At 41.4% G+C, this 27,068-nt stretch overlaps 2 protein-coding genes across 9 annotated transcripts in view; one reads left to right on the top strand and one right to left on the bottom strand.

Moving 5' to 3' along the window:
- The first annotated feature begins 3,316 nt into the window (after positions 1-3,316).
- LOC115545086 (probable palmitoyltransferase ZDHHC12) lies at positions 3,317-10,179 on the top strand. 4 transcript variants are annotated; one of them, XM_030357892.1, is made up of 6 exons: positions 3,317-3,433; positions 6,893-6,951; positions 7,181-7,314; positions 7,614-7,703; positions 8,345-8,511; positions 8,682-10,179. In XM_030357892.1, exons 3-6 carry the CDS (start codon positions 7,213-7,215, stop codon positions 9,001-9,003), a joined length of 681 nt encoding a protein of 226 aa, XP_030213752.1. In that variant the 5' UTR covers positions 3,317-3,433; positions 6,893-6,951; positions 7,181-7,212; the 3' UTR covers positions 9,004-10,179. The 4 variants fall into 4 exon arrangements, with proteins under 4 accessions (XP_030213752.1, XP_030213754.1, XP_030213751.1 ...); XM_030357893.1 differs by lacking the exon at positions 3,317-3,433 and adding an exon at positions 6,314-6,742; XM_030357894.1 differs by lacking the exons at positions 3,317-3,433; positions 6,893-6,951 and adding an exon at positions 3,871-3,889.
- Positions 10,180-10,385: 206 nt separating this feature from the next.
- LOC115545070 (serine/threonine-protein kinase N2) overlaps positions 10,386-27,068 on the bottom strand; it is a 33,709-nt gene continuing 17,026 nt past the window's right edge. For 2 of the 5 annotated variants that reach the window (XM_030357862.1, XM_030357864.1), the window contains exons 10-20: positions 26,649-26,745; positions 26,414-26,457; positions 26,271-26,328; positions 26,097-26,188; positions 21,031-21,207; positions 17,575-17,637; positions 14,240-14,325; positions 13,836-13,978; positions 11,629-11,736; positions 11,291-11,371; positions 10,386-10,896 (exon numbers count right to left, since the gene is read on the bottom strand). In XM_030357862.1, the coding sequence (XP_030213722.1) occupies positions 10,699-10,896; positions 11,291-11,371; positions 11,629-11,736; positions 13,836-13,978; positions 14,240-14,325; positions 17,575-17,637; positions 21,031-21,207; positions 26,097-26,188; positions 26,271-26,328; positions 26,414-26,457; positions 26,649-26,745 (1,147 nt within the window). In that variant the 3' untranslated portion in view covers positions 10,386-10,698. The remainder of the gene's footprint in view (positions 10,897-11,290; positions 11,372-11,628; positions 11,737-13,835; positions 13,979-14,239; positions 14,326-17,574; positions 17,638-21,030; positions 21,208-26,096; positions 26,189-26,270; positions 26,329-26,413; positions 26,458-26,648; positions 26,746-27,068) is intronic. The other 3 variants (XM_030357863.1, XM_030357865.1, XM_030357867.1) reach the window with 3 other exon arrangements.

Raw genomic sequence — 27,068 nt, 5'->3', positions numbered from 1 at the left:
CACCTGCGACAGCGGGTAAAAGTTAGCAGCAGGTTGGATATTCGCCGGATATTCAGTTTTGCAATCGGATTAATCCAGCAATCGGCTTAATCAACAAAATTGCCCTATATTACGGGTGTAGTATGTTGAGGACAGTATAGGACAGCGTACTGACAAAAAATCACACCGAAATTAGTTGTTGCTATCGATATCTGTGCAAGAACAGCGCTGTAATTACGGTCCGGCTGCAATCTGTTTTAGGGACCGTCCACAAATTACACCCCACGGACTGGTGCCATAGACGTTACCATGGAATTGTTTCAGGAAATAAATCACCAATAATCAATAAAAACACATATTCTCATTCTGATTGCTGTAGTACTTGCCAGTAGGGGGTCTTTTATTTACTACAGGTCATTATTTGTTGACATTTTGCATTATAGCGAATGACGATGCAATTAATAGTTTCCAATATTCACCAAAAATCAATAGAAATACATTTTCTCATTCTGATTGCTGTAGTACTTGCCAATGGTGGGCTTTTACTTACTACGGGTCAGTATTTGTTCATATTTTACATAATATTGAAACAGGATGCAATTAATAGTTTTAAATATTCACCAAAACTCAATAAAACTACATTTTTTCATTCTGATTGCTGTAGTACTTGCCAATGGTTGGCTTTTGCTTACTACGGGTCATTATTTGTTGAAATTTTGCATTATAGCGATTGAGGATGCAATTAATAGTTTCAAATATTCACCAAAAATCAATAAAACTACATTTTTTCATTCTGATTGCTGTGGTACTTGCCAATGGTTTGCTTTTACCTACTACGGGTCATTATTTGTTGACATTTTGCATTATAGCGAATTAGGATGCAATTAATAGTTTAAAATATTCACCAAAAATCAATGTAAATACATTTTCGCATTCTGATTGCTGTAGTACTTGCCAATGGTGGGCTTTTACTTACTACGGGTCATTATTTGTTGAAGTTTTGCATTATAGCGAATGAGGATGCAATCCATGGTTTCAAATATTCACCAAAAATCAATGTAAATACATTTTCGCATTCTGATTGCTGTAGTACTTGCCAATGGTGGGCTTTTACCTACTACGGGTCAGTATTTGTTCATATTTTACATAATAGTGAAACGGGATGCATTTAAAAGTTTCAAATATTCACCAAAAATCTATGGAAATACGTTTTCGCATTCTGATTGCTGTAGTACTTGCCAATGGTGGGCTTTTACTTACTACGGGTCATTATTTGTTGAAATTTTGCATTATAGCGAATGAGGATGCCATTAATGGTTTCAAATATTCACCAAAAATCAATGTAAATACATTTTCGCATTCTGATTGCTGTAGTACTTGCCAATGGTGGGCTTTTACTTACTACGGGTCATTATTTGTTGAAATTTTGCATTATAGCGAATGAGGATGCCATTAATGGTTTCAAATATTCACCAAAAATCAATGTAAATACATTTTCGCATTCTGATTGCTGTAGTACTTGCCAATGGTGGGCTTTTACTTACTACGGGTCAGTATTTGTTCATATTTTACATAATAGTGAAACAGGATGCAATTAAAAGTTTCAAATATTCACCAAAAATCAATGGAAATACTTTTCGCATTCTGATTGCTGTAGTACTTGCCAATGGTGGGCTTTTACTTACTACGGTCATTATTTGTTGAAATTTTGCATTATAGCGAATGAGGATGCCATTAATAGTTTCAAATATTCACCAAAAATCAATGGAAATACATTTTCGCATTCTGATTGCTGTAGTACTTGCCAATGGTGGGCTTTTACTTACTACGGGTCATTATTTGTTGAAATTTTGCATTATAGCGAATGAGGATGCAATTAATAGTTTCAAATATTCACCAAAAATCAATAAAACTACATTTTTTCATTCTGATTGCTGTAGTACTTGCCAATGGTGGGCTTTTACTTACTACGGGTCAGTATTTGTTGAGATTTTGCATTATAGCGAATGAGGATGCAATGAATAGTTTCAAATATTCACCAAAAATCAATAAAACTAATTTTTTTCATTCTGATTGCTGTAGTACTTGCCAATGGTGGGCTTTTACTTACTACGGGTCAGTATTTGTTGAGATTTTGCATTATAGCGAATGAGGATGCAATGAATAGTTTCAAATATTCACCAAAAATCAATAAAACTAATTTTTTGGTTGGCTTTTACTTTGACTTTATTTGAAACTATTAATTACCTCCTCATTCGCTATAATGCAAAATTTCAACAAATAATGACCCGTAGTAAGTAAAAGCCCACCATCGGCAAGTACTAGAGCAATCAGAATGCGAAAATGTATTTCCATTGATTTTTGGTGAATATTTGAAACTATTAAATGCATCCTCATTCGCTATAATGCAAAATTTCAACAAATAATGACCCGTAGTAAGTAAAAGCCAACCATTGGCAAGTACTACAGCAATCAGATTGAAAAAATGTAGTTTTATTGATTTTTGGTGAATATTTGAAACTATTAACTGCATCCTCATTCGCTATAATACAAAATCTCAACAAATAATGACCCGTAGTAAGTAAAAGCCCACCATTGGCAAGTACTACAGCAATCAGTATGCGAAAATGTATTTCCATTGATTTTTGGTGAATATTTGAAACTATTAATTGCATCCTCATTCGCTATAATGCAAAATTTCAACAAATAATGACCCGTAGTAAGTAAAAGCCAACCATTGGCAAGTACTACAGCAATCAGATTGAAAAAAAATAGTTTTATTGATTTTTGGTGAATATTTGAAACTATTAATTACATCCTCATTCGCTATAATGCAAAATTTCAACAAATAATGACCCGTAGTAAGTAAAAGCCAACCATTGGCAAGTACTACAGCAATCAGAATGAAAAAATGTAGTTTTATTGATTTTTGGTGAATATTTGAAACTATTAATTGCATCCTCATTCTCTATAATGCAAAATTTCAACAAATAATAACCCGTAGTAAGTAACAGCCAACCATTGGCAAGTAATACAGCAATCAGAATGAAAAAATGTACTTTTATTGATTTTTTGTGAATATTTTAGCTATTAATTTCATCCTGTTCCACTATTATGCAAAATATCAACACATAATGACCCGTAGTAAGTAAAGGCCCACCATTGGCAAGTACTACAGCAATCAGAATGAGAAAATATGTTTCAAGTGATTTGTGGTGATTTCTTCCCTGAAACAATTCCATGGAAACGTTTCTGCCACCAGTCTGTGGGGTGTAATTTGTAGACGGTCCCTAAAACAGACAGCAGCCAGGACGTTGATTTAAGAGCTTTTCTCGCACAGATATCGATAGGAGCAACATGTCACTGTGATTTTTGTTGATACGGTGTCCTATGCTGTCCTCAACAAACTACAGCCGTAATGAAATGCAATTGGGTTGATAAAGCTGATTGCGGGGTAAATGAAAACCGAATATCCAGCGAATATGGAACCTGCGGCTGACTTTTACCCGCTACCAGAGACTCTGAGAGTCGCTCCAATTTTCCTGTCACAATTTTCCAGTAGTGATCGCCACCGATGAGGACTCCAAGCTCCTGCGTCTCCATTCCGCTCACTGAAGTGTCAGCCAGCTGCAGGCCTTTTCGCTCCAGTTCTCTGCGCACTTCCTCTCCCGCTACTCTCACAATGGAAGAGCACACTCTTGGGATTTCCAACACTTCTAACTGTACACTTTGGCCATCTCTGATGTTGCTCAGTGTTAATTTTACTTTATTACAGGTGATATTTTGTGGGACACTAGAGCCAAACGTGTGTAACTTTAGAGTCTCTTCACCTACTTTGGGGAGGTTGAGCGCACTGGAGATATCTTTACGCACAAAGCTTCGCTGACTCCCTCCGTCCAGTAGACAGCGGGTGAGTTGCCTTGTAACTGGAGTTTCTATCCAGACAGTAGCGGTCTGAAGGAGAACTGATTCTCGCTTTGATTCACTGGGAGACATGGACATCACGGCATCTGCCGGTTCATTTTCTTTTCTGAATTCACGCCCATCATAGGAGCACACAGCTTGGTGATGACGTCGATTACATTTCTCACAAGAGATACCTTTAGTGCGACAATCCTTGGCAACATGTCTCGTTCCAAAACACACAAAGCATCTTCCTTGATTTTTTAACTTTTCTTTTTTCTCAGGCACAGACATTTCATGGCAGTGTTTAGACTGGTGATTATTTTTCTCACAAAAAAAACAATATTGTCTGTCCATTTGGTTCGCCGCATAAAGGGTAGACGTTGTCATTGTGTTATGTCGTCTTGTTCGCATTTCCCATGCGCCTGGTGTTTCCTTTTCACGTTCCGCACTTGTGCGCTCTTTTCCGCTTTTAGACATGTTGGCCGTGCGCTCCCGGCTGTCCACTTCCTTTTGAATGAAGCTCATCAGTTCTTCCACTTTCCAGACATCATCCTCTTCAACTTGTTTGCTGAAGTCTAATGTTATCTCTTCGGGAATGAGCTTCATTAGAATGGGGCACAGTAAGCTACCATACGTGTCAGAGACGACTCCCATTGAAGCCAGACTACGAATTTGGATCTCACAATTATCATACAAATATCTGAGCGATTTTATGTCACTGACATTTTTTACAGGATTAAGATTCAACATTTTGGTCATATGAGCATTATTTACCAAATCCTTTCTGCCAAATCTTTTCTGCGGCAGCTGAGTAGCGTTTTCATAATTTGAATCAGTTAATGGTAACCCTGCGACTACATTGGCAGCTGCGCCAGTGAGATATGATCTCAGATAGGCTAACTGAATTTATCCGTTTTTGTTAAGTTATGATTACTGTTCACTGCCGTGTCAAACTGTCCCCAAAAGTACTGCCACTGGCTGATGTCTCCAGAATATTTTTCTATCACAAGTTTAGGCAGCTTCACGTTATTACTAGAGCTGTCAGTTAAACGCGTTATTAACGGCGTTAACGCAAACCAATTTTAACGGCGTTAAAAAAAAATATCGCACGATTTTTTTTTCTTTGGCTCAAAACAAAGAAGCAGTAGCCTGACTGCTATGTTCAAATGACATTTGTTCAAAGCAGTCGTTTAATTGCACTATAGGCTCTTTTTTTGTATCGTCCTGTTTTGATCAGTATATGCCAATGTTGTTATCAATAAAAAATCATTTGCACAAGGCAAGCCGATGCACTTCACCATGTTGATAAGAGAATTAAAATTAGAAGAATTATGGGACAAAAAAATCAAGGGATATTTAGCATAGAAAAATAATTTGTGATTAATGCGATTAATCGTGAGTTAACTATGACATTAATGCCAATAATCACGATTAAATATTTTAATCGCTTGACAGCTCTAGTTATTACGCATGGGGCAGACTCTGCATCATCTTTCGCTCTTCTTAGCGCTCTCCTTGTCCTCGTCTTCCTCAGTGATATGTGATCTTTGTATTCTAAGGCTCTTGAAACCTCATCTTCTATATCTTCTGTCGCTGTTTGTTCTTCCACATCCAAATCCATTTTAGTCAAATAATCTTCTTTCAATATCAATTGCTCCAGCAACTCTTCCAATGCATCATGATCTGGTCTTTCTTTAACAAGTTCGTCGTCAATCTTGTTAATCAGTCTGGTTACAGCGGTGCGGATTGAGGATCTTTTTTTCTTTCTACGGTCGATTTCAGCCATTGTTCCTTTTTTCTGTTTTTCTTGTTTGTCTTGCAAACCAATGGACTTTTCGTCCTCTTCTTCCTTCATCTAAATGTTCCCTGGTTTCGGCACCAACTATTGCAGGACAATAGTTTTCGTTTATTCTCTCTTTACATCATGACAATGGGTCGCATATCATGAACAATCAACAATCAAACAATTTACAAGGTCCCAAACCAATGGTGCGTTTTAATATCCATCCGTCTCGGAGGTCCGAGGACGTTGCCTAGCGACACGCACAAACACGCCCCTTTTCCTCGGACGGCGATCTCGCCATCTCGGTTGAACTCAGTGGTGACCGAGCGAAATTCCGAGACAGAATTCAAGATGGCTGCGCCCATTGTGACTTGAAGTATGAACTGTTTTCATTGTGCTTGGACCACTTTGGTGGTTTAAATGGTAATTTCAATCACTCGTATTACTGCAATACCTTACTGCGTCCGTATCTCTGCCTATGTACACAAATATATTGTATTTGTGTACAGCACTTTGGTCAACTACTGTTGTTTTAAATGTGCTATATAAATAAACCTGACTTGACTTGACTTTGGCCTATAGCCTACTTATATTGGATCGCCTGGTCCTCTGCCAATGCTACCGCGACAACAGCTTTCCGGGGGGCGTCCATGTTTTCCTCCAACGACTGAGTGAAATAATAAAACGCTTGAAGTGTGGGCGTGGCGTCAGATCCGAGATCCGAGTCGGTTCGCAGAGAATACTCGAACGCACCACCCCCCGCTTATCAATTAAATCAGATTGTCTGTGTGTGACATGATGTCACCACTAAGGTGCGCTTGTTTTTAGCACCTTTAAAGCTGCAACATATAGGAAGTGCCCAGGCTCTTCGTAGACGGGCTCTGGTAGTACTACTTCACTACTTCTGTACAACTTAAATGAAGTACGATGGTCTGGTAGGACCCGGCTCCTGTTCCCGGGGGCTTTGTTGGGAATCGCTTTTGACCGTTGACTGTTCTACATGACTTGAACGCAGCCTTGTTGTTTTACTCCGCACTGTTTGTCCCAACTCAACTTCCGTTGCAAAATACGGAAGTAGGAAATACTGAAGACTTATTCATTTTCTTTACAATATTGTCTGATATATCTGATACATATGATTTATAATATATGAATGATAAAGCATTGTATTCATTGAGTTAAAAGTATGTTAAAAAAGGTTTTCCGCTCTGGTTTCCTTGTTAGGAGCGGGCATACCGTCCTAACATGGCTAATAACTCTGGTTCTCTTTCTACATGACACTGGTAATTATATTGAAACGACAACTCTTAATGTACTATAAACATACCGTCCTAGCCTAGCTTATAACGCTGTTTTCTCATTGTACAGGACACAATAATCCCTGTTCTGTATATATATATATGTATGTATGTATGTATGTATGTATGTATGTATGTATGTATGTATGTATGTATGTATGTATATATATATATATGCATATATATGTTATGTGTGTATACATGTTATGGTCAGACCTGCGGAGGTTCGAGGAGCAGGGAGAGCTGATGCAGCCGGTCGTGTTCTCGCTGCTCGTCCTGCTGTCTGTAATGCTGTACTTCACCGTCTCTCTGATGGACCCAGGGTTCATCCTCACCGAAACTGTCCAGGTATACTTTGACTTTCTCACGGACATTGTCCAGGTATACTTTAACCTAACGTACTTTACTAGTACGATACTATACTACTGTACTTGGTCTTCTCTGATGGTCCCATACCTCATTGACACTGTCGAGGTAGGTACTATGCTAAATATACTCTACTATTGCTAAAACTGACCCGGGTTCTACCCTCACTGATACCCTACAGGTGTAGAATATTAACTGATATATGTGTGCTGTACTATCCTACCAATGTACTTCAGTGTCTCTTAAAGAGGGAGTGAGTCTAACAGCTGTGTCTCCTTCAGGGACCGCTTGGGGCCAGTGAGGACCAGGAGGCCATGCTCCCCCAGGCCGCCACTCCCCGCCTGCGACGCTGCGGATACTGCCTGCTGCAGGTACCCCCCCTTCCCAACCAACGCCATCATGCGATATGGTTCACTCTCTACTTGTCACTCTCACACTCTGTGTGCCTCTGTCTCCCATTATGTGTTACTCTCTCCCATTGTGTCACCATCCCATTATGTCAGTGTCCCATTATGTGTCCTTTCCCATTATTATATTTAGTTAATCACAAACAACAGTATATCAAAACACATACATAGGGCAGGGATACTGGATACATTCCAATCATAATCGGTTTTCTAAGTTAACCAAAAAAAAGGGGTAACCCACTATTTCCTATTTGGTTACCGCTATACAGAAAAAATAACAAGGAAGAAGAAACATATTTACTGCATGATCAGCAACAGGGCTGAGACGGGGAGGGAGATGAGGGCATGGAAAAGTTGTCGTAAAGGCTGTTTAGTCAACTAAAAGTGGTCATAGTGCCCCCCCCCCCCCCCCCCATCCTGGGTTACTCTTGTTTTCCTAGCACTCCTCTTCTCCCCCGTGATTCTCCTTAGGATTAAAGAATTGATTCAACTGTTTGTGTTGCTGCCAGAGTGGCCTAAAATATCCCTAAAGAATATGATCACATAATTTACTCAAATCCAGTAAACTCCAGTCATTCTCTCATGTCCCTCTCTCTCTGGAGCAGCAGCCAATGAGAGCGAGGCATTGCAAGGCATGTCAGAGGTGTGTGCGTAAGTTTGACCACCACTGCCCCTGGATAGAGAACTGTGTCGGGGAGCAGAACCATCGCTGGTTCCTCCTCTACCTGCTGGTCCAGCTGGGAGCTCTGACCTGGGCCTTCCACCTCGCTCTGTGGGTATCCTCATAGCGCCTCACTCATTCATGTTTGCATGTGATAACATGACCTGAGCTCATGATAAATACGTGCTGTTCCGGTGTTACTATCATCCTCACAACCTCTCCTCCTCCTCTCCTCTCTGCTCCCCATTTCATCTCCTCTATTCCTCCCCTCATCTCCTCAGGTCAGGGCTGAGCTGGTCCCAGGTGGGGTGGGGTCCGTGGTTGAGGACTCACGGTGTGCTGCTGGGGTGCGTGGCCGTGACAGGGGTGTTCAGCATGGTGGTGCTGGTTTTGTTGGGCTGCCACCTCTACCTGGCTTCCACCAACACCACCACCTGGGAGTTCATGTCCCGCCCGCGCATCGCCTACCTGAGGAGCTGGGGCGACGGGGAGGACAACCCCTTCGACCGTGGCCTCCTTTGCAACCTCTGGGACTTCTTCTGCGTCTGCCGCACCGTGGCCTGGGACCGGGTCTACCAGCGGGCCCACCGCGACCACATATGACGTAATCTTCACTTACAGCACCGCCATGGAGCTCAGCACGAACCACGCTCGGAATCACCACAGGACATGCTGGGCTGGACTTGTATGCGTGGTGGGCTGTACCGATGGCAATGTGTTTTGGTCGTGGTCAGTGTTCTGTTGGATTCATCCAAGGAGCAGCCATGGTGGCCACCAGATTCAGTTAAGATGAGCGGACTCTCTGTTCCAATGGAGACCTTCAAACAAGCTCTACTTCTAATGCTGCACGTAATGTGAATTCCTAATAATGTTTCATCATTATTAGAAGTTTCCAGGGGGAGGGGCCTCACCCCTAACCCTACTATCCCGCTAACACTACTAATCCCTAAATGTACCCCTAACCCTAACCCTTTTACTAATGACCCTAACGCTACTAAACCCCATACCAGTTTAAATGTGTAGGCATCAAAAACAAATGTTGATTGATCAATGTTGTTATTCCGATGTCTCCTCTCCATATCCCCATAACTCAACCTGTGTCACTGTGACCAATTTCAAAAACTGTAACACTTTTGTAACCTTTTATTTATACTGTTATTTAGTCTGTTTAATCAGGACACATTAAAATATGAATAATACATATTTATATTTTATTTATATATTTATTTATTTGTATTTATAGGAGTTGACTGTACAAGAACTCTAGCATTCATCCTCTATTTACACAGAATATTATCAGCCTTTCTTCTCTGCAAGCTGTTGGTCCCTTGTTCAGGGGTACACTTTAATCGACGCCCCCCGCCCCCCCAACAGGAAGTTAACACACCCTCTGTTAAAGTATTAGGAAGTCGTTTTAAATGCTGACATCATCTTAATTTAGTCCTCATAAAGAAATATTGGTTGCTGCTATGGCTACTCTTCTATGGCTTGTGTTTATATAATACTAGTAGTTATATAATACTATATCATACTTTATTTGGCCTACTTTAGCACAGCTCCATGCATCAAGAATGAATAATACTGCAACAAAAACAATGTTAGTGCAAATATTTGAGCTCCACTTGACACATACATATTATATCCATCCTATATTATATATATAATCCATATCTTTAAAGAGGCTTGTGTTCAGAAAAGGGTTGTTCTGTTGGGTCAAGGCAGTGGACACGGTGTCACAGTGATGCATAGTATCATCAGAAAATAAAACTGGTAAATAAATATGTCTCCCAAATAAAGCTCTGTTAATCCCCCAAAATAAAATATTGTTGATGCCCCAATTAAAGTACTGTAAATCTCCCAACTCAAGTGCTGTTCATCCCCCAAATAAAATACTGTTTATCCTAATGATATTTAAAACACATTTTATATATATATATATATATATATATATATATATATATATATATATATATATATATATATATATATATATATAGTGGTTTGTTCTGTTGACCTACTTTCACAAAGCTGTATTAGTATTGTAGTACTGTTTTTTAACATGGTAGTACTACTTTCTACTCCAGGTGTATTAGTACTGTCGTTATACAGTTGTATCCCTGTCCATTAAGTTGTATTAGTTATACTGGTTAGTATTACGGTAATACTCCTCCTGTCCATTAAGGAGTATTAAGTTGTACTGGTTAGTATTGCAGTAATACTCCTGTCCATGAAGGTGTATATGTAGCACTGGTTAGTAGTATTACAGTAGTACTGGTTATTATTGTAGTCATCCCTCTCTCAGCTGTGGAGGGCGGAGTAGTCGAAGCCCTGGAAGATGTTCTGTTGTCGTGGGGAGAGGGGCGTTGCCAGGGGCGACAGGACAGGCTGCAGACATGTGAAGTCGCTGTCAAAGTTACTCACATCACACGGAGCACTGATCTTGGGCAGGAAGGGAGGGGGCAGGGTCTTGGTCAAGAGACACGCCCAGTCCACACTCTGAAAACACAAAAATCCTATAAATGTTAAATGGTAAATGGACTGCATTTCTACAGCGCTTTTCAAACCAGTGGCCACCCAAAGCGCTTTACAATACTGCCTAACATTCACACACCAATGGCGGAGTCAACCACGCAAGGCGACAGCCAGCTCGTCCGGAGCAATAAGGGTGAGATGACTTGCTCAGGGACATCTCAACATTCGGAGTAGTCGGGGATGGAACCAGTTTGGCTGGTAACCGGATGGTTACCACCGAACACTTACACTGTTTTCCCGTCTATATATACATTAGTGTCATTAGTGTTATATATTACACTATATACACATCCTAGTCCACTCTCTGAGGAGACGTCATATATTTACACTACAAATACTATATATGCTATGTAGGTACCTGGTAGAAGGTGTCCTCTTTCACGTCCTCAGCGTCTCCCTCTCCCCCTCCCAGTCTCTTTACTGGATTCTTCTTCAGCAACTGGAAAGCAACGAGATCAATGTGTCTCACCAATAATCAACATGACTCGACTTTGGACTACTTGACCCATTCCACAAAATACAAAACATTACACAGCACAATTGTGTTATGTGGTACTGCATTCACAAAATACACTAGAATATACAGTAAAACATTATATTGTACGGTATATTACGATATACCATACAAGATAACACATGCCCAGATAATCTATAGCCTATATTGTGAATAACCATTTTAAGGGTTGCCATGGATACCTTCTTCATGATGTGGACGGCGTTGGGGGCCAGCGTGGCCGGGTACTGCACTTCTTCATTCACGATGCTGTCAAACACCTCCTCCTCTTCTTCACCAGGGAATGGGGACTTTACGATGCGGCGGAGGGACACAGGGGAGGAGTGGTTAGGTTGGTTAGAATCATACCCCCACAAAGTAGTACCACCTCCTAGGAGTCATCAGGAGGAGGGATACCACACCAGGGGACTGGAATGATCAGAACGGATGGAGGGATACCAACACCAGGGAATAGGAAGTAAACAGGTCTGCTAGAGCAGTGATTTTCAACTAGTGTGCCGCGAGAGATCGTCAGGTGTGCCGTGGGAAATTTTCTAATATCACCTAATAAACCATTGTCGGGTGTCTGTGCTGTAATAAAGTGTCGCAGATAATGTACCGTAATTTTCGGACTATAAGCTGCGCCTTTTTTTTTTCTCCCATTTTTCGATTCTGCGGCTTATATAACGGTGCGGCTAATCTATGGATTTTTACATTTAACGACTACTCGGAAAATTAGTATTCGAAGCTTAAATCAGTATTCGGAGTTTCGTTGTTTTTTTTCCACGTACGTGACGTTACAAGAGCGAGGGAGGCAAACTATAAGCGTCAGCGACACCAAGCAGAGAAGCGAGAGAGGTGGAGGAGGAACAGATATCTTGTTTCCCTTTACTTTATAACACAACATTAACGGGATCTCGGGAGGAAAAGTAATACTCGACGAAATGCGAATTAGTCGTTTGTTTACGTTCGCTGTACAGCGCCGCGCCAATCAACTGTGACTGGCTTGCTGCAGAGCGTGAGCTTCTTGGGAATATCCGGACAATATAATGGATATAATATGGACACATAAGACAATCAATATTCGGTATTTGTTATGGATTTATTGCACAAATTCCCTGAAAAGATGCACGTTCCAGGATGAATTGAAAAGCTCCCTTAAGGGCTGAGATGGCAGAGGACAGCTGATTTGGAACGGAACAACAGCTTTTCGCTTTCACGGGGAAAAACGAAGGAACTTCAACCTACTTAGGCCTACTAATTAACGTTCAAAAGCTATTAAACATTCAACAAAATATGCAGATACTGTCAAAATCTGTTCCAGTTGTTTTTGATGGTGTTTTTTTCTGGAACGAGTATTCGAATATTCGCTCGGAAAAACCAACGAGTATTCAAAGCCTGAAAAATGGCATTCGGGCCAGCCCTAATGGTAATTAAACATTAAAACAGAGAGAGACAGAGCTGTTGAGGAAGAGCTTCGTGTGTGTCTTTCTACCATTCCTGCCAGGATATCCATTTTCTGTTAATCGAGACAGGCCCAGGTTTCACACTAAGTGAGTATAAATACATTTAGAAACTAACTATATGTACTTGGAGCTATGCAGTTCTTAGATTTAATTGTAAAACATTTATTTAGTTTGTTTGCTTAATATAAAATAATATGACTTTTATGTTTATTTTCTCGTTTGTATTATAAATTAGTTAATTTGAGTTTGTTTATGCTTTTGTTTTGAAGTTATTACTAGCCTATATATAGAGGGGGCGGGCATAGGTAAGACAGGCACTGGGAAGGGTCATGGTTTTTTACCAGCTGTACGAGATAGACAAAGGAGTGAGGCTGCTGGTTCACACTGTTGCACATTTGTTTTGTTTGCTTGGAAGATCGGAAAATAAACCTGCAGAAATCTAAATTCACGACTGGACAGTTGACTCTTTCCCCTGCACTGCGTAAGATTCGTCCCCCCTGGTGCCTCATTGGCTATTTTGATTACGTTGCTTTGTTTGATTTCTTAATTTTCAAGTTATTGTTTCATTGAGGACAAATCGCCACTACAATATGTATTATATGTACTGTGTTAGAGTGTCATTTTGTGTCATTTTGGTTGGTGGTGTGCCCCAGGATTTTGTAAATGTAAAAAGTGTGCCGCGGCTCAAAAAAGGTTGAAAATCACTGTGCTAGAGGGATGAATTTATTTAACCCATTATAAAAATATAAAATATTGAAAATTATTTTGTTTCATATGGTTTCTGAACTTGTTTCATTGTCTCCAATCCATTCATTCCATGATTTCCTTAATACATTCTTCTATGATATCTCATGGTCACTGATGTCCATCACGTCAAATGGAAACGTGTTCAAACACATCCATTGGAACCTTGCCCACACTAGACTACACTACCCAGAACGCACCTCTCCGACCAGCATCTGGAAGATGAGGACGCCCATCCCCCACCAGTCGATGGCGCGGGTGTAGTCGTCGTCCGTAAGAACCTCGGGGGCCAGGAACTCTGGTGTACCGCAGAAGGTGGATGTTCGATCCCCATGACCCATACCTGTACACAGACTCACTGAGCTAGAACAACACCTCATGCATGGCCCTCATGCTATAATACAATCAAATATAGAAAGAAGAAAAAGTATGTTGGAGATAATTATCTATGTCTTTATCAAATATAGAAAGAAGAAAAAGTATGTTGGAGGTAATTATCTATGTCTTTATCTATATAGATAAATATATATATATATAGATATATATATATATAGATAGATAGATAGATAGATAGATAGATAGATAGATAGATAGATATACACACTTGTACTACCTTCTTTGCAGAGGCCAAAATCGGTGATTCTGACAAAGCCATCAGCATCCATTAGGAGGTTGTCCAGCTTCAAGTCCCTGTCATCGTCATAGTAATAATATATATTATTACATTTTATTTTCACCGCCGGAAGTTGTGAAGGGTCCATGCAAGTGAACGGAGCGTTCCACGACATTGAGAAGACCCGTGTAATAAATTAGAGATAATGTAAGAACGACGGTCATTATCAGGAAAAAAATAAAATAATGATTATTTTTGATAATGACCAGCAACCGAGCACGCCAGGGTTGATCAATTTACGTACTACTTGCGGAGTGATACGAAAGACGGCAAAAAAATCTACTTTCCTTGACTGCGGTCAATTATACTTAGGGTCTTCTCAATGCCGTGAAATGCTACGTTCACTTGCATGGGCCCTTCACAACTTCCGGCGGTGAATTATATTTGATAATTCACCGTTGCTAAGTATAATTTACGTCTTTCGTATCACTCCGCAATAGTCCGGTAATAGTCCCAGCAGAGTTCCCGTTGTCCGGTAATTACCGGTCTTTGACCGGAAAAAAATGAGGAGGACCGAAAATTCTAAATGTCTCCGGTCAGAATGTCCGATTGGAAATAAGGCCCCGTCCACACGGAGCCAAAACGGGCGAAAACGATCCGGTTTCGTTTTATGCTTAATGTTCAAGGCGCTGGTTCTCCACAGAATAAAGTGGAGCGCATCAACCCTGCGCGCTGTATACAAACATTCAGTCACGAGGAGATTCAACCATTGAGCAGAACAAAATTGAGCAGGTCCTATGTTCCCGGTTTTCCCCAAAAAGGGTCCTATGTTCCCCTGTAGCCATACATACCGGGGAGCATAGGACCCTTTTTGGGAAAAGCGTGGTCCTATTTTCCCCGCAATCTATCAATCTTTAAAAATATTTAAACTTTGACGCGGCATTCGCGTAATGACAGCCAATCGGCGTTCAACAGAGTTGACATGTCTAACGTAACAGCCAATCAGCGTTCAACCGGCCAACTCACTGCAGTCCGGGGTGAACTGCAGCATGGAGGAGAAAGTGATTGTTGCCGTTTGCGACTCCCGGAGCTCTTTATATAATATAATTGTATAATAATATCACGGCCAAAAGCTCTGTGCTCCTCCGGATGGCCGTAACGCGGGGAGCGGGAACATAGGACTCGGGGAACATAGACACGCTCCTCTATAGACTGCCGTAGGTTTATGAACTAAACGGCGGCAAGCTAGCGAAAGCCGGCGGCAAGCTTTGCGGAGCACCGGTATTTAACAACCATGGCGAATCAAAATATGATCACACACTTCTTCTTTATATAGCCTGCCTATCAATTTTTTTAAGTGCAATAAACACGGACAATATCCGACCGTTTTTTTTCGAATTTGACCGGTAAAATGAAACCTTCCCGGTCACATGACCGGCACCAATTTCTTCTAGCGGAAACACTGAGTCCCAGTGTGCTCGGTTGCTAAGCGACATCAACGTCTTTGGCGGACTATTTCTCTGCTGATCAACACTACGAATGCTGCTAACAAAAGAATTGTAAAAAGACACACCGGGTGAAGTTATAGTTTCGTTTTGGCAAGTAGCCAGGTAATAAGCGGGATGTATGGAACGTCGCCGGTCATTATCGAAAATAATAGTTATTTTCTTATTTTCCCGATAATCACCGGCGTTCTTTACATTATCCCTAATGTATGGAACGGGCCGAATTCGAGATAAAATCGTGTGGTCTAAACCAGCCATTCAGGCCATTGGCTGGTTCAGACTACACGATTTCAGCCTGATTTTGCCAAGATTCGTTCGTCGCAGACAAATTTGCGAGTCGTACACGATTTTGAAAAATCGGCGACGAGACGAAGTCTTGTAATGTGACATGCTTGGGATCTGCGATTTTTTTCGTCTGTGTTGTTCGAAAACCCCACGATGAAAGTTTGGCATGCCAGAAATTTTGGGGAATCGCATGACGCTTCCATTGTCGACTTGGAGGGAATCCTGCGAACAGCTGGAGCGGGCAGTGTTTACTAACTAGTAAAGAACTAACTAGTAAAGTAAAGACTAGTAGAGATCAGTGTCGTCACTAGGCTGTTTAATTCGGATATTACTTAATTAGCCCTGAATCTTATTTTTGTGAAAAAAAAAAAAAAAAAGTAATGCTTGGGAGGAATTGTGGGCGGGTCGCGGTGGAAATAAATAAATAATAAGTAGGTTAACATATTGACTAGACAAACGGCAAACTGACAAATTATATTTTTCTATAATCTCCCAGTTTCTGAAATCTCCGCCCAGCGCTCGTCCGCTGGTTTACCATAAGCATTCCACTGTGTGATCATCCCTGCTGCGTAACTTCCGTAAAGATGGAAAGAAATTGGCAGATTCAGAGTTTGCGGTTCAATAGATCATCAGTGAAACATCGTTGCGACACAAATGACACCTCTAGCTAAATGTAGTAACCTAGAGAACCAGCTACAACCTTGTTTTCATCCAAACAAGACGATTTTAGAGAACGGTGAATAGACCTCTGAAGAATAAGAACACGATTCTCAGATATTGCAGGGATGGGCAACTGGCGGCCCGCGGGCCGCATCAGCCCGCATCCTCACTCAGTCAGGCCCGCACATAATTAAAGACAAAACAAAAAAAAAACTACTTTTTTCTTTTTATAATTGATCGAGTTACAGAAAACTCGGTCAAGAAAGATGAGAAGAATTCATAGAATTCAAAGGCAAACCCATTCGTTTGCTTGGAAAGGATATCAGTCATTAAAGATATCCACATAAGTCGCCACTACAACTACTACAACTGCAATGAATATCATGCTTGTTGGGTTTGAGTTCATTTAGTTGTTGCACTTAATGTTGGGCCACTGTTTTTCAGTTTTGTGACATCATTGAATGATGATGTATGTGAGCCCTTTGCACTGATAAAAATACTAACCATTCATGTGGCTGTTTGAGCATGCAAAACATGAAATAAATTGTTGGTTTAATTAACATACCGTTCATAGGTTATGATTCTGGAAGATTTTTTAGGTAGTGGCCATCCCCAAAATGCACCAGAATACAGGAAATCATGTCTACCAAATTCGAAATTGTGTAGCTTCTCTCAGCTCACGTTTAGTTGAAGTGTGCAGTCATGTGGCCCTCTGACGGTTATGATGAAAAATGTGGCCCTCTTTATCATGAAAGTTGCCCATCCCTGACATATTGTCTTGACAACAGGTTAGAGGGATCCTGCGGTCGTAACAACAGAGAGGAGAGTCGACTGAATCACCTGTTGTCCTTACATAACAGCGGCGAGGCTTCTCACCTGTAGATTATTTTATTCTGGTGAAGAAACTCTAAACCAAGAACCACACAAGCAGAGTAGAAGCTGCAAACAAACACACACACATAAAGAGAGAGACAGTTAGTCAGAGATACAATTATACGGGCTGGTAGTGTTACAAACATAAAATCAGACAGGCAGATGTGGAGACAGACAGATATAGAGAAAGGGAGATATAGAGACAGACAGACAAATATAAAGACAGACAGACAGATGTAAAGACAGAAAGATATAGGGACAGGCCAGTACTGGGTTGGGTCTGGTTCAGGTTAAAGGGTGCTGGTGGATGTAGATCCTGATGTCTCCTCCGGTATTATAGAGACTAGGGGTGGCACAAAATATTGATACAGTGATATATCGACACACTTTTTCGTGCAATACGAGAATCGATACACTGCAGCCAAAAATCGATATCATATTTTTCAATATTATTATTATTATTATTTATTTTAAAATAATTTCTTTGCATTTTTATGATTAATTCCTGGAGCGTGAGACAGGAAATATCGCCCTAAATATCTATATTTTAATTAATTAATAAGGCTCTCTAAACAGATTTCCCTGCTCCTTGAGGTGGCGCTCAACACATGAATGAATGAAGTTAATTAACCAAAGAAAAGGAACGGAAAAACTCAGCATGGACCAAAATCCAGCACTTTACATTTTCACAGTCATTTTGTATTCATTCTTACAGATATATCGTGATGTATTGTTATAAGATTTTCTAACAATCTATCAATTATTGAGAATCGCTATGTCACAATATTATCGGTATTGCGGGCCATGTATTATCATATCGTGAGGTACCCTGTGATTTCCACTCCTATTAGAGTGCAACAGTGTGGTTCCAGAAGTAAAAATCCCATTCATTTTCATCATAGAGATTTTGATTAAAAGCCTTAATGTCGTAACCATCCAAATTATACATACCACGTGCCGTTATATTGTGAATCAATGGTTTTGGCTGCTGTAGAAGCCACAAGTTAAACGAAGCAACATCTAGTTTTTTTCAAAACATTTTCTTATTCGCAATGTCATTGAAACCACTACACTACCCATAAATCCTGAATTGTGACACGTTTTGATTGGTGGAGCTCGCTGTTACCAGGAAAAGTTTACAGCACCCCAAAAGTGAATGTCTGCTACTGCTACCAGAGAATGTGTAAAGGTGCGGCCACACCAGACGCGTATCTCGCGTACCTCGCGTATAAAATCGCCATTTTTTCCATAGGGAACCATTGGTTTACGCGCGTATGAGACGCGTACACGCGTTACACGCGTAAAAGCAACATTTTACGCGCGTAACGCATGTATGAGGCGCGTATATTTACGCGCGTAACGCGCGTAAAGCGCGTATATCGCGTACATTTCAAGAGTTCAAAAAATTGAACTTTTTACGCTCATACGCATGACGATTAGCCGCGTTGCCCAATCAGCGTTGAGCTTGACCCGACGTCACTGGCAGAGAGTAGTGAGCTTGGACAGAAGCATACGGCCGACATCTTTCTTTATTCTGTGTGGAAATAGTAACATAGTTACGCCATTAAATGCTTTTATGGAAACATTTCTAGCGAGAAATGTGCATTTTACTTTCATAATGTTCGCGTGAAGGATATTTGGTTTGATAGTTATGACGAAGAGGGAACGCTCCGTTCACTTGCATGGACAGAGTCTCTGGTTAAGCAACCTCAACGTCTTGGCGGACTATATATCTGCTGATCAACACTACGAATGCTGGAAACACACCAGACACACCATGTGAAGTTATTTAACCCGATTATTGTTATTTATATCCGAGATTATTTAATCTAACCCGATCTAAACTCTATCACCCAAACACGGCGGCGTTTGGGTTTCCTACCTCGGACTCCAGCGCAGCCACGGCCGACAACTTTCTTTATTCTGGATGGAAATAGTAACATAGTTACGCCATTAAATGCTTTTATGGAAACATTTTTAGCGAGAAATGTGCATTTTACTTTCATAATGTTCGCTCGGTGAATGTGAAGGATGTTTGGTTTGATAGTTATGACGAAGAGGGAACGCTCCGTTCACTTGCATGGACATGGACTCATCTAGGCGAGTGACGTAGGCGCGTATGGCGCGTATGCGACAATTTTTGACACAAAATGGTCAAGCAACATTTTACGCGCGTATCTCGCGTAAAAATTACGCGAGATACGCGTCTGGTGTGGCCACACCTTAATACGAAGGAAAAGGAGTCCGTAGACAGGCTCTGCTGCTACTAAACACGAAGATATGTTGAGTACAAATATATGATATAGCACTAGCAGTGCTTTTTATTTGGGTAGTATAAAAGCAAAGGATTACATAATGTTGAATGAATACGTAACTGGTATACGAGACTGAATTCACATGTATTATGGCACGTTCAGATCACTGGGAATTATGGGGAAAACATTTTCGCAGCGTAAGAAGGTTCTCGTGAACGACACCTCATGACACTCTGATGATTCTACTTCTATTCAGCAAATGAGGCCAGATTTTGAATGCAGAGTTGCCCAGTTGGTGACGCATTGTTAACTACTGACGCCATGAACATGGCGGAACATGAAAGTTTTACTCAATATAAAATAATAAACCATCATATCACATACTTTACTCTTGATTTACGTTGTAACCGTCTGTTGGCATCGACTTTGCTCAGCTTCAAACTTTGTTCTGGTAAATCAGCTCTAGATAAGGGCAAGTATAGCCTTCCATACAGTGGCAATACAATGTGCTTCTCATAAAAAAAAGCAATAGCTACAAGGAAATAAAGGCGTTCAAACTTGAAACTGATCTTACTAAGTTCTGTTTTGTTCTGACTGTTTATTATAGGATAAAAAAAACCTTTTGTGAAGATCACTGACGAGGCGCTCGTTATTACCAGGACGATGAACGCGCCTTTAAAAACAAGTAACGTTAATACACGTGACTGCAGTCAGCTAAGGAAAGTACCATGTCGATGACAACGCTATACACTATGAAACACTAACATACACATACACTAACACACACGCAGAATATATGACACAGCAATATAAACAATATAATAAACACAAAGGTTATAAGATGCAAGAAATGCACTAAACTATTGGTTGGAACCATTGCGAAATGGTCCGCAATGGTTTATGGGATGAAGAGTCCCTTCAGCCGTTCACAAAAATAATGTACACAGTCTTGTACCTTTGCATTTTCTTCCGTTTTCCAAATTCAAACATTTTCTGGTCACCACTACCTTGACTATCGATTGGCTTGGTTCTAGGCTTCAAACTGTTTATATAATGATTTTACGAAAAGTGGACGGTGAAAATGAATGGGAAATTTACTTCTGGAACCAGAGCTGTTAAAAAAGGGGGCGGTCACTGTTACGCTCTATAGAGACACGGAATGACCGACAGATATAGAAACAGGGCAATACAGAGAGAGAGATACCGGGTCTGGTCCAGGCTGAAAGGGTGCTGGTGGATGTGGATCATGAGGTCTCCTCCAGGGGAGTAGTCCATGACGAAACAGACGTGATCGTGGGTCTGGAAGCAGCCCTGGACCTGCACCAGGAAGGGGTGCTGGGACCTCCGGACCAGCTCCAAGATCCTCCGCTCAGCCATCAGGCTGTTGGGGGAGAGGGAGGTCAAATGAGCAGCTAGACCACTGCCCCAGCGAATGCTTCAAGATCACCCCCCCAGTTCATTAGGAGCACACCCCAAACTCTATAGACCACACCCCTTACTCTACTGACCAGACCCCAAACTCTACTGACCACGTCCCCAACTCTACTGACCTCACCCCCAACCCTATTGACCACACCCACAACTATACTGACCCCACCCCCAACTCTATCGACCCCACTCCCAACTCTACAGACTAACTAGACCACACCCACATTCAGACCTGGCTGTAGCCCTTTGGTAGCCCTGGGCGAGATTGAGTTTTGCGCCCCCCATTCCCATAGCGAGTGATGCCCTGTTAATTGACATTACTATACTAAACATCACTGAAGACACATATTAACTGATTTACCTTTACTTTGCTTAGCAGTTTTTTCACCCACTTATAGCTCTACTATACTACATTGCAATTGAACAATGTGTGATGCATGGACGACAAACAGAAAAGTTTCAGAACATTTTCTTTTGAATTATTTAAAATAACTCAACACTCAAAACACTCAAAAGGTGCTCATGTGAGGAATCTTTAAAAAGTGGTTAAAATATGGTCTACATCCATACATAAATTAAAGATGCTCAAGAATATTTAACATGAGATTAACTTTAACTGTGGAAATAAGGATAATAAAAATAAGCAAAAAGGGTCACCTCTGATGAATTGTATTCAAAAATACTATTAAGGACGCTCAAGAATATTTAACAAATTAGAAGTTTAGACTCAATGTACGCCAAGGTTGATTAATGCAGCAGCTGAGCACAGGATTAAAGGGCTCTTTATGGTTCCACATTGACGCAACGCAAGGGGGTCACGCCGCATTCACACTAAATGCGTCCATCGACGGATGACCGAGGGCGTGTCTGAGTATAGGGGACTTTGTAGACGCATACTGCAGCCAATCAAATCGCTTCCCGCTATCAAAGCCGATTGTGTGGTGATAAATACAAAAGATTACAAAAACAACGGGTGACTAAAAACAATCCCATCATTCCACATTTCTTTAAAAAATATAACGGCCAGATTTTTCCTGCTTCTTCCTGCTTGTAATTGCAAAATGGATCCAGTAGACGCGTAGAGTGTATTTGCATGACGGCGAACTGATGAGTAGGGTCTGTCTGCGTCCTGCAAGACGGAGGCGTAACTTGTAGTGGGCGTAACTTGTAGTAGGAGGCGTAACTTGTACCAGGAGGCGTAACTTGTACTTTTCTAAATCGCGGTCCACGCGAGATCTTCTCTTTCCGCGGTAAAAAAAACCCTTGTAAATCACGGTTCACACGAGATCTTCCTTGAAGTCGGATCTTCAGATACTCATGTCGGTATGTAAAAAGAAGTGGATTAACAAGAATGTTTTTTTTTGTTTTTACAAGCTTAAAGGTTGGGTATGGAATTCGCTTTTTTGGCCATTTTTGCAAAATTACTTGAAATCCTTATCATAACCCACTTACAGCCACTGAGTTAGAAGTATTGACAGGAAAATTAAATAAGTCAATCATCTGTGGAACGGGCAGGGCTCGAAAAACTCCAGCCAATGATTTCCAGAGCCACCGAGTTGCATTGGACAGTAAGTACGTCAATCAAACGGTCGTACTGCACTCCCCCTCCCCCGCGCGCGACCCCTTCGTGCAGTACTCGTGACCCAGAGCTCGTGACCCAGAGCAAGCTCCTGTTTGTTGTTATCCTGCGGTAGCTACTGGAACTAGTTAATCCACATTTTGACCTAGCAGTAGAAGACAATTCCATTCGCCATGTTGTTTAACGAAAACCTACGCTAGCCTGGCTCGCTCTCGCGCATCTGTGTTCGCGCTCGTGCATGATTGCGCGTCCAGGTACTTGGAATGGGTGGAGTCAGAGTCAGCGTTGAAGGAGAGGGGCTAGGACCATTTCAGTTTTGTATTTTCAAAATCTGCTGGCGTTTCGCAAATCCCATACCCAACCTTTAATGAACTCTAGAACTAGGGCAGACTACTTGTGGTTGTGATACTGTTTAACATTCTTTACGAAATGTTCGAACGCATAGGCCTACTGTATTAACGTTGGAAGAAACCCCAGCTTTCGCCACCTCGGTGAAGTTAGTTCGATGCACACGTTTGAGATGCACTCTGAACACTCTGTCACAAAATACTCTATATATACTGTACAGGCTAGTAGATGTTGCTTGCTTCTTTCTGCCCCGAGTTTGCACAGTGCAACAGCAGCTGCGTTTCCATCTAAAAGGTGATGCAAATCTTTAGAAAGTTCGCAAAAAAGTAATTCGAATTAAGTGCGTTTCCATCAAGTGGTTGGAGCGGAATAGGGTGATGACGTTACACGTTGATGTCGGCAGGGTTGCTATGGCCGGTCGCTATGCGGAAATCGGAAAGACTGTCAGTCCTGTGTGTTCAAAGTTCGCTACGTCACAGCTGATTCGAAAAATGTGTTTCCATCTCCCATTTTGTGAATTTCCTCTGTTTCGCATTTCTGAAAAACCACCTCAAGCGAGCGGATAAACGTTTTTGCGAATTAGAGGATTTTGATGCGAATTTTGGTGTTTCCATCACCGATTACTGATTCGATACTTCAAAGTTCGCATTAAATTAGGGGGATGGAAACGCACCTAATGATGACGTACCTGAAAAATCCATGCATTGAAGACCGGCAAATATATATAAAATGAGGGCTTGTAATGTGAACGCTATAATATGAAGGCTTTCCCATAACTATCCTCCTGTTAGTGACATTGTTCTTGTCTTGTTTCTGTCAGTAATATTTATTTAAATTCATTGTTTTCTATCTCATGCAGGACCTTGAAAACATGCAGCATGCAATCAATAACAATATGTATTCTAATAAAATGATTTGAATTATTAATCTGCTGTCTTTAATTCTTTGAATTATTAATCTGCAGTCTTTTTTTTGAAGGTATAAAGGGATAAACTTAGGCAGTAGGCTAAACTTCAGCAGGTTCCCCACGGTAAACTGCTATATGCATTACATGTCATTGTAAAATTGTAATAGGCTTCTTTTCTTAAATGCATATGACTCAGGGATGTCAGTTTCAAGTAAGGCTATGATTAAGCTATTCAAGAGCATATCAAGATTAAGCAAATCAAGAGCATATTTTTAAATGAGCGGGTCGGGCGCATAATTTTTATATAAGGCCTAATATTTGAGGTACGAGTTGCGGTCATTTATGTACCCGCGCACCACTCCTACAAACAGATCACTTCCGCGTGTAGAAAAGTACTAGACACGCCTCCGACTACAAGTTACGCCTCCTCCGACTACAAGTTACGCCTCCTACTACAAGTTTCGCCTCCGTCTTGCAGGACGCAGACAGATACTATTGGAACGGATTGACCGATGGATCCGCCGCTGCCTGAAAAGTTAAACATTTCTCAACTTTTTGACGCAGGCCACGGAGCCGAATGGACAGACAGACTCACAATGCATTTCACGAGCGCCCCATGCAAAGTCAATTAGATCCGTCGACGGACGGAGGTAGTGTGAATGAGCCCTGAACAAGGCGTAACCGCAATCTGATTGGCCGACGGATCCGGTGCTGCCTGAAAAGTTGAACATTTCTCGGACGGAGGTAGTGTGACGGAGGTAGTGTGAATGATGGTGCGTTCCAAATTTTGATAACAGAGTTGCCAAGTTTGTGATGTATGGTTTACTAGTGACGCACATGAACATGGCGGAACATGAACGTTTTACTCAACATAAAAGAATCAACCATCATATCACATCATCATCATGTAACGTCTGTTGGCATGACTTTGCTCAGTTTTAAACGTTGTTTACTGTAATACCAGATCTATATAAGGGCAAGTGTTGCCTTCCATACAGTGGCAATACTGTATGTGCTTCTCATAAATAAAAGCAAATGGATAGTAGGTGATAGGCATCAAGGAAATAAAGGCATGCAAACTTGAAACGGATCCTACTGAATTCTGTTTACTGTAGTTCCCTGCTGTGAAGAACTTTTAGATTCCGAACACAGAGCACATGAACGGTCGCTGTCGGGAACACGCGTAGGGCGGCTTGTTCACAATACCTCCGTCCGTCGACGGATCTCATTGACTTTGCATGGGTAAAATGTTCATGTTCCGCCATGTTCATGCGAATCACTAGTAAACCATACGTCACCAATATTGATGCGTTCACAGCACTGGAAATGATGGGGAAAACATTTTCACAACGACGGAAAGTTCTTGTGAACAACAACTCATGACGCTCTTATGATTCTACTTCCGTTCGGCAACTGGGGCCAGATTTTGATAACAGAGTTTCCCAGTTGGTGACGTATCGCAATCGGCGACCCCTTCCGCACACTCTATTGACTCCACACCCCCTACTCGAAGGACTTGCTAGACTACACTCACACTCTACTGACCACACCCCAACTCTACTGACTAGCTAGACCACACCCTCACTCTACTGACCGCATCCCCAACTCTACTGACTAGCTAGAAAACACCCTTACTCTACGGACCACACCCCCAACCCTACCGACCACATCCCTAACTTATAACTAATATCCCTAACTTTGGCCAGTCGCAGACCTACGTGAGGACTCGAAGAGGTAGCAGAGTTGTCGCCTGTCTCTGCAAAGGTTTGGGTCAACTAATTGCTCATTGGTCAAACCGATAATTGGCTTAGTGTTTTGTTATGTTTTCAACAGCCATACAAGAAAATACAATTATGAATGCACCTGGCATTCATAATTGAATTTTTTTGTATGGCTGGCGTAAAAAACTGTTGAGAAAGATGTCATTAGCAGGTGGGAGGTGCTAGAGAGATGTCATGAGCAGGGGGTTGGTGCTGCAGTGATGTAATGAGCAGGTGGGTGGTGTTACCTGTCCACCTCATCCCGGGACACGATGTCGCACTTTTTCAGGGCTTTCACAGCGTAAAGTTTCCCCGTCTTGCGGAACTCCGCAAGCAGCACCTGGAGACCAACTAACCAATCACAACCCTGAGGCCAACATCCACATAAAACGAATCAAAACTCTGGATGAGTGGACACCGACCTTCCCAAAGTGACCTCTGCCCAGGACCGAGACGTAGTTAAACTCTTCCATCTGCAACCTGGCAACACACACCCGAATGCTCACAACACGAACCAAACCTGTCATTGTATGTCTGTATTTGTGTGATTGTGTATTATGTTTACTTGGTAGAAGGTCTGTCATTCTCTTCGGTTGGTTTGTCGCACAACTGTCAAACAAAAATGCGAAAATGTCTCCTTTGCCCATATTTCATACAAATACTACTTCACATGCTGCTTAACACTACTATAAACATTTCTCATCATATCATCTATCTTTCATCTCCAAGAGCGTCCATAGAGTGGAATGAATCTCCACTCTGGGGGAGTGGGGAATGGGGGAGGCGGTTGTCGTGGTTACCTGGGTTTCCGTGTTGCTGTTGGGTGTCTCCTGTGGTACGATGTGGTTTGATTTCCCCGGCTCCTCGTCCGCCCTCAGCCTGGTCAGCGCTACATCGCTAAAGGTGCACAAACACAACCATTAAACACATTGTTCACCGGTTACGTTGTTGTATTGTCACGTTGTATTGTAGTTGTGTTCTGTTTTTTGTTTAGTTGTGCTGTTGAGTTGCAGTCGATCTGTATTTACCCGATCGGTGAGGGTTAGAGGTAAGTGTCAAGGGCTAAGGATCCCATATCATGCTTTTTTGTGTTAATAAATGCATTTGGGGATACTACTACAATAGGTTTATATGCCTCTATGTTAGAAATAGCCCTTATTATTCTAAATTTTCATTTGTGCAAAGCCAACATCAGCGTCTTTCAAAAACTGTTGCTTTAA

The sequence above is a fragment of the Gadus morhua genome, chromosome 6 (assembly GCF_902167405.1).
Source record: "Gadus morhua chromosome 6, gadMor3.0, whole genome shotgun sequence".
Taxonomy (NCBI): Eukaryota; Metazoa; Chordata; class Actinopteri; order Gadiformes; family Gadidae; genus Gadus; species Gadus morhua.
The sequence above is the reverse complement of the archived record's forward strand: the minus strand, read 5'-3'. Positions and strand labels throughout refer to the sequence as shown.

What these genes read in the sequence shown, in the direction of transcription:
- LOC115545086 (XM_030357891.1), top strand. Translation starts at nt 6,855, where the DNA reads ATGTTAAAAAAGGTTTTCCGCTCTGGTTTCCTTGTTAGGAGCGGGCAT. An exon ending in TCTCTTTCTACATGACACTG is followed by an intron (nt 6,952 to 7,180) that starts GTAATTATATTG and finishes TGTTATGGTCAG; the next exon opens with ACCTGCGGAGGTTCGAGGAG. An exon ending in TGGGCCTTCCACCTCGCTCT is followed by an intron (nt 8,512 to 8,681) that starts GTGGGTATCCTC and finishes TCATCTCCTCAG; the next exon opens with GTCAGGGCTGAGCTGGTCCC.